This window comes from Hakea prostrata, chromosome 5 (assembly GCF_041222555.1).
Source record: "Hakea prostrata isolate BN-2017 chromosome 5, UWA_Hpros_2, whole genome shotgun sequence".
NCBI lineage: Eukaryota > Viridiplantae > Streptophyta > Magnoliopsida > Proteales > Proteaceae > Hakea > Hakea prostrata.
Window position 1 is genome coordinate 44,140,055 of NC_142604.1, and position 7,975 is coordinate 44,148,029.

General features: G+C 40.4%; 1 protein-coding gene across 1 annotated transcript; it reads right to left on the minus strand.

Moving 5' to 3' along the window:
• Positions 1 to 3,501: 3,501 nt before the first annotated feature.
• CAF1 (RNA-binding CRS1 / YhbY (CRM) domain-containing protein) lies at positions 3,502 to 7,662 on the minus strand. Its single transcript, XM_089157178.1, has 5 exons — positions 6,815 to 7,662; positions 6,566 to 6,693; positions 4,931 to 5,156; positions 4,697 to 4,824; positions 3,502 to 4,610 (listed from the first exon to the last, which is right to left on the minus strand). Exons 1-5 carry the CDS (start codon positions 7,656 to 7,658, stop codon positions 3,648 to 3,650), a joined length of 2,289 nt encoding a protein of 762 aa, XP_089013304.1. The 5' UTR covers positions 7,659 to 7,662; the 3' UTR covers positions 3,502 to 3,647.
• Positions 7,663 to 7,975: the final 313 nt, after the last annotated feature.

The window sequence follows — 7,975 nt, forward strand, 5'->3', positions numbered from 1 at the left end:
AATCTCAAAAGTGTCTTTTTCAATAGCCAAATCTCTTTTTCAAAAAGGATTTCTTGGCATGCATGTGCACCAACCACAGAATCAAATAAATTGTGAACAATTTAATGTTGATGGTGGAATTAAAAGGGGGAAAAAATGTAATGATAGACAAGATCATTAGGTTCTGTTAGGACCCTAGGATGAGAGGCCATGTGGAATGAGGGTTAGTTAGGGTTAGTTGAGATAATAAATAGAGGTAGAAGAGAGGGAGTGTTAGGACCCTAGGATGAGATGCCATGTGGAATGAGAGTTAGTTAGGGTTATTTGAAATAATAAATAGAGGGAAGAGAGATCATCGAATTTTGGAGAGTCTTGTGGGCAGCCATAGGCTGAGGGAACACCGTGAGGTGTGGGGGTGGCTGCCATAGCCGTGTTATCTTGTTATTTCTTGCATTCTTGTATGATTTTTGGGAAATATTATTGGGTTTCATCAATTGGCATCGAGGTGTCGATCCGGGAGGTGATGGCCCGCCTTCGTTTTCGGTGAGGAGGGTTCGGTGGATTTTGAGGTTCTTCTCTTCGGGGGCCGTTGGGAGGTAGTGGTTGGGGGTGCGATCCAACATCGGAAGGAGAGGCCTTGCTGGATCTATCCAGATTGGCGGCTTTTCTTGGACGGGATTCAAGAGCCCCGAGGTGTGAGTTTGCGACGGGAAACACCGACATCAAATTTGGAGATAGACAACAACCGGGTTGAGAGTATCGAATGAAGGATGAGTCGCCGGCTACGGAAGTCACGCATCACCAAACGTGGAGCAAAGATGAAGATAGGATTGGTGAAGATACCTCCGGACCAGTGGAGGAGCAATATTCTGCTATAAAATCGAGATGCGGTGAGTGAAGAAGCATAGAAGGAGGCCGGGTACAATCGACGGCAAGTTGCGGGCGGCCAAAAATTCTATTCACGGAAAGGAAGAAGACGGTGGAGTTTTAGGGTTTTGAGGTTGGGTCGGCTCAACCCAAACCGGTCAATCGCTTGGTTCAAACATTTAGGGCCAAGGAGCTTCTAATTCGGGCCCAATTCGTATGCTTAGAATCGATTTAGGCCCAAGAGATCCAAGTTCAAAGATTGGGCCGTCGTTTTCCTAAGAAACCCCTTGGGCCCACCTTCCATTAATCCCCACCCATAGTATTTCATTAACTCAATATCCAACCCATATTTGTTAACCCATGATTTTAAGTGTTCATGTCTAGCCCATTTAATAGAATTATTTTGGGCCCATTACAGTTTCATAACCCAAAACCCAATCCTTACAATCAAACCAATGATCAGCCCATTACTCTTCACCTATGGGTTTAAGTATTTGGACCTTACTCCTTTTCATCATCACTTATGGGCCTGGCCCATTTCGTATACCCAAAATCCAAGCCTTTTCAGCATTACTTTAAACCCAAATAACTCAAACGGGTCAAAACCCAAACCCAAACCCAAACCAAGAACTTGCCAGAAAATGGTCCAACCGAACCAACAGTTGGGGAACCATCGTCTTCAACCTCCGAACTCGAATAGAAAGGGGCGGCAACGTTGGGGCTGCAGCGGCCGAGGAAAATCCATCGTCTTCCAACAGCTGCACGCAGGCTCCTGAGATGCAGCGGTGCGATGGGGATTAAGACAAGGTGATTTTCGAGGGGTCGGTAGTGTTAGGACCCTAGGATGAGAGGCCATGTGGAATGAGGGTTAGTTGAGATAATAAATAGAGGTAGAAGAGAGGGAGTGTTAGGACCCTAGGATGAGAGGCCATGTGGAATGAGGGTTAGTTAGGGTTATTTGAAATAATAAATAGAGGGAAAGAGGGAAGAGAGATCATCGAATTTTGGAGAGTCTTGTGGGTAGCCGTAGGCTGAGGGAACACCGTGAGGTGTGGGGGGTGACTGGCACCATAGAAACCAGTGTTATCTTGTTATTTCTTGCATTCTTGTATGAATTTTTGGGAAATATTATTAGGGTTTCATCAGGTTCCCTCTTTAATTCAAATCCAATCCGCCAGTCTGTCTTAGTTTTGTAGTTAAAACATGACCATGTTGTAGTAAGGAACATTTTAGAAAGGGTAAGAGAGTAGTCAAGTATGTTATGTTTTTTACTCTTTTTTCTATCATCATTTTTAAATTCAAAAGAGTCTCCATATGTTTAGACCTACACTTGGAGCCCTAGGCATGATTTCAAAACTTAAATAGTTCAATTGAGTGCAACCACATATGAGTGAAGACATGCAACCACAGAACCAAACTCCTACTGCTTAAGAACATAGAACAAGTGATAGATGATCTACCTGATAACTGTCCAGTCCAAGATATCTAGTCTTCCACCAAGGGGTTGTACCTATGCAAGAAAGTCACAATGCAGAGGGAAGAATCTACAAGTGACCAAGTCCATTATAAGTGCTTTTTTTCCACCCTTAAACAAGTCCATTAAGAGCTGATGCAAGAAGTTTGTGGTTATTGAGGGAAGCATATAACATAACGCTTACATGCATAAAACTACCCCAGAAGTACAAAAGTCCTGCAAGAGCTGCTGATTCTTAAAATTTTATCAGAAAAGGGTTTAGAAAGAAGATATACAGCAAAGAGTAGACAAGAGCTCAGCCACAATAGTTGGAATGCACAAGGAAAAAAATAGTTCCAGTGATTATATGGTGAAGGAGGCAAATGACAAGAAAAACGACAATAAGATGTCTCTAATTGTCAACATGCATTATGCATGGTCTTATAATTTAAGACCAAAACAGAGAAGAACTATGTGCAGATTATGTTGAACTCCTTATATTTATATCACAATATTTCTACAAATTTTCAAATATGAATGTAATGTTGCAAAGCATGGTCCCATGGTTTAGCAAAGAAGCCTATGATGATTCATATTTATATAAAATCACCAGTAAGACATGTTCTTTTGAAGTATCAGTTGTAAGTATATATTCATCTTCTACTTCTGAGATGTAAATAATTTATTAGATATCAAAGCAATTAATATGATGATAGTACATGACATATTTTTTCATGAGTAATGACTTACATTAACATTTAGCATCTTAACCCCAAAAAGTTGCGGCAAAACATCTTTAAATTGTGTTAAAAATGAATGAGTAAACAAAAGTTATAACAAGGATGGGGTCCCTAGAAAACATTAGAACCTTGGTAATGTAGAAGTAATAAATGAGATGGGAAGTCTTGATAGGACACTCAATGCATTTGCCATCAGTGGTGGAATCACCCTTAGCCCTTGGATGCACTTCTCAAATTAGAGTATGAGCAATTGTTCGTGATCAAAGGTAGAAGCAGAATATACTAACAAAAACCAAAACTTCATTCTGCCCTTAAAAACAGGTTAAATTCTCTTTTCTTTTTAATGGGTGGGCTGAACCATTATCATGGTCTAAAAACTACATTTCTTACTCCTTAAATATAACTTGTTCTCAACAACTAATTGGCCCTATCCACATTAAGTTTTATAAATAACTTCAAAAATTTTAGAAAACAGAATTATATAAAGATGGGAGGCACCAATGCTGAGCAAAACTTGGAATAAGTTCTTGAAAAGAGGAAAAACAATTTGGACAAGCCCTATAAAATGTTGCGCTACTAGAACCCAGAGAGAGAAGTTGAGTTCTCTGCTAAGCTAATAGCTTGGCAATTTCATCTACTCCAAGGCTCCCAAGTGGTACAACATCAGAATGAACATCAGCAAAATCTTTTGTTCTTTGACTTCTCGAGCTCTTCTTGACAGTTATTCTCTTATCTGAAGCTGCAACAACTTCCCCCACCTTTGTAACACCATGTTCTTGCTTCTCAATCTTCCGGACTCTGACATTCTTTACTCTTGTCTTGAACACAGGCACAGGTGGAGCAGCCTTGGCGAGAGAAACTGCTCTTTCATAAACAGTATTAGCATCCAAACTCTCATCATCCAGTACAACAGCACTTCCATTCTCAATAGCTTGCTGTAGAAGTAGTTTAACTCCTTCTGTACAAGCCAAGCCAGGGCTTGTAAGCTGCTTGCAGTGATGCAAATTGCCTGATGCATCTTGTAGCTCATCTTCTGCTGTGATTCCATCTGATGCAGGAACAGATAAAAGATGAGGTCCTGCACCCACTGACATATCTTCTAACTCATCATCAGCACCCTTAAGAAGTGTTGAATTAGAATCGTCAGTAGTTGTACTATTGATAACTACAGATGTGGATTCTGATGCATCATCAACAGCCCTCATCCTATAGTCAGATGTTGATTCTGTTGCATCATCGACAGTCCTTGCTGTTGCTGTTGAAGGCTGAATATCAGTTTTGGGATGAGACAGTGCATCTTCTACTCCTTCAGTTTTTGTATCTTCACTTGCCAAAGAACAACCATTTGTATCATGTGTCTCCATGCAAACATCCTTGGGTAAGCTTGTTGCAATGCCCAACTGCGATGTATCAGCATGATTGGGTGCTTTATAAATCTCACTACATATCTCAGATTCCTGGGCTTCCTTACAGTCATCTATTGATTTGGGTAGAGACGATTTCCATTCTCTTCCCCTCCACATAAGGATGTGCTCATGTTCAAATGATAAAAGAACACATGGGACAAGATCCTGAATTAAAAATTACACAGATGTTCTTATTATTTGAAAGAAATATAAAATTTGATCTCAGACAAACAAATTCAACTTTATCGAACCTTGAGTTTAGCACCTATTTTCTTGTAGTCACTTCCCCTCGTTCCCTCACAATTTATTCGCACCAGCTCACATTCTTCGAATGCTTCTCTGACATGTTTCACCAAGTTAGAAAAAACACCATTTCTACCTGTTAAACCATGAACAAGAACTATTAGATGATTCCTTGATAAACTAAAAGACAGTTTCCTCTTTTCTTCTGAATAACTAATGTAAAGAAATACTGAGCAGATTACCAAGCTTGCATATTGATGGTAATTTCCGCCCCATCTTACGCATCTCTGTTGCCTCTGCCAGTGTTAGACCCTCCGGAACCTGTTGAATCAACCTTGGATACACCGGGGTAGCAGGTTTCCACAGCATAATAGGATAGCGAGGGCGAGTCTTGTAATTGTAGTTCCTGCCACGGAACAGGAATAACACCCCTCCTCTACTGAAAATGATTTTCCCTCCAGTTTTTTCCTGTCATGTCATATAATATCGCAAAATGCGGTATAAATCATGCAAGCCTATCATAAAACAATCAAAAAGTACCTCCATCCTTCAAATTTTCTATCCCTTGGTATTTCTTGACATAAGCCATGGATGGTTCCACTGTTTGTTTTAACATCTTATTTACAAGGAAAATTCTCCATTGGATCAAACACAGCCTAAACGAAGGATTACCTTGTAATAAGTTTAAAATAATTTTGTATCTGTATACCAAAAAAAAAAAAAATTTGTATCTAACGTATTAGCAATAGAAGAAGATAGATTACAGTTGGTGTAATAGCAAGCACAGCTTTCTTTGTTGAAAATAACCCATTAGAAGAAGGTAAGAACCACCAAGAGTGGTGGAGAGTACGTTGGAGGCTAAAAAGCCTTCCCACGCATAATATGTTCTTCTGGAAATTCCTTAATGGAGGGTTGCCTACGGCATCTATTCTCTCCAGATGGATGCAGCTGGACCATTATGTTGCTTTTGCAAAAATCAAGGCGAAACAATCTCCCATCTTTTCTTCAAATGTCTGGACCAATCATTTACGGGTGGCTGGACCACTGGGTATAAGAATGCAGGAATTTAACTTCGCTTCTGTCATCAACCTATGCATTCAGATCTGTAATACCCATAGATGGGACCTCTCAACTCTAAACTGGATTTTTAATGTGGTAATGGGTTACGTGTAATCTAATTTGGAATACTAGGAATACCAATAGGTTTACCCAAATGCCTATAAACCCAACCAGATTGATTGTTCTAATAAACTCATGGGTTGCTTGGTTAGATAAAGCTTTTTCTCTAACCAATAACCAACCAATTGAACAACATGCTAATAGAGGTCACATGATTACCTTACCTATCTGGAAAATGTATTCCAATGTCACACTTGTGATTGCAGGAATCATGAGAGGGAATAAGCATTGGCAAATGGAATTTTGGTATCGTAAATAATGGCACTTGCAGGGATGCTGCAGCCAGCAACAGGAAATTCTGACTTTAGTGCTATACCAAGGCCTCCAAAATGCTGTTTTTTGGGGTCTACAAGTTACTTGCACTGTTTCGGACTTCCCAGACTGGAACAAACTACCCCAGACCATATAATGCATGGCCATTCCATCTAGTACACTTGCTTTGACAATCATATCTATAATCAGAACTACTAACCACTCCCTTACTTTTTGTAATCAACCTATGTACTTAAGGTTTGTATATACCCTGCTAGATACCCAGTCAACAAACATTACTATATGCCAAGAACCTTATGGATGACTGTAACGTCTGTCTCTCTGTGTTTTTCATGTATTTTTCCTCTTATCTAAAAATAGAAGAAGATGGATCCTAAAAGACACACACAGAAAAAAGCTATAGGAATCAAAACCAAAAGCCCAACCTCCAATTGTTGCCGAACATTGTCCATGTCAACCGTGCATACTCCTTTGCATTTTATCTTGCACACTCTGCGCCTCTTCCAGAGAGCGTGTATGTTTTCCAACATATTGTGAGTCAAACCATCTCTGCCTGTAGAAAAGTAATAAATATTTAGCACAAAGATTGAAAATAATCAATTGCATAACATTAGAATGCAGAAGATAGAAACAAAACCCATACACAAAATTTCAGGGATTGGAACAAAACAAACCCATATTTAATTGCCGCCTAGTTTTTAAGCAACTCTGGATAAGCTCTGCAATTTCTTCCTGCGTCAAGGGCTCACCCAGAATCTCTTCCCTGGACCGAACATACTTAGGTCCCGAACCAGCAAGGTATGGACCAGGTGCTTGCACAGGCTTTACACCCTTCTTATGTGGTGGTGGCAATCGAAATGAATCAAATTCGGGTAACTTTTTCTTACTCGGAGGAAGCGGAGCTCGACCAGTCCATGGCCGAGGCATTGTTGTAGGGCCAAAAGGTGCAAAAAGTGGCTCTCGCACCCCCAAAGGCTTGACTTTTGGAGTCTCAGTATAACTGTACTGGTACTCAAATGGTGCATCTGGAACTCGATAAGAAACTCCATTATCTCCGACCGAAACATCAACTTCCGTCTTTATTGCCGAGATTTTCTTGGAGAATCGACGAAACGCAGGATGGGTCTCTGAAACATTACCTTCAGGTTTAGGATCTTTGGAGTATTTTGAAAATTTCCCAGGAATAGAAGGGCGAGAAGGAATAGACGGAGAGCCAATGGGTCTCAAGTTCTCGTTCCCGGCGGTGGAGGTGGTTGGTTCTGGGGGGAAATTTTGGATTAGTCTGTTGATAGAATTGAACCTTCGCTCTCGTCGTATTTCGTCTTCGATTTCTTTCTGTTCCCGTTCGCGGCGGATGAATTTCTCAGCGTTGGCGTTATTCCAACGAGAAAAGCGGATTTCTGTGACGGGACGATGAGAAGGTAGCTTTGGCATGAAAATGGGGAAAGGGGGAGGAGAGGTAGGAATCGTGTTCAGTGCCATTATTTTCAATTCTGTGTTCCACAACACTAGTTCCATGCTCTGTACAAATGATTCTTAATGAGCGCACCATAGTCACGGTCCATAGCTATTTTAATTTTACTAAATAAGTAAATAAATAAAATCAATCCGGCTTCAAGGCTAATTTTGAGGCTCATAATGGGCATTAAGGAAGCTATGCTATGGAGAACTAATTCAACCCATTCAAGGTTTTATGAGATTCTACTGTCTCTTGCATTCTTCACCGGTCTGAATCTAAGGATGCTGGTTAATCCAATTTAGAGTAGATAGATAGTTTTGCTTGGTGAGTCTAAGTAAAAAAGTGCTTCTGAAAGTTGCAATCTCACCTTTGACAA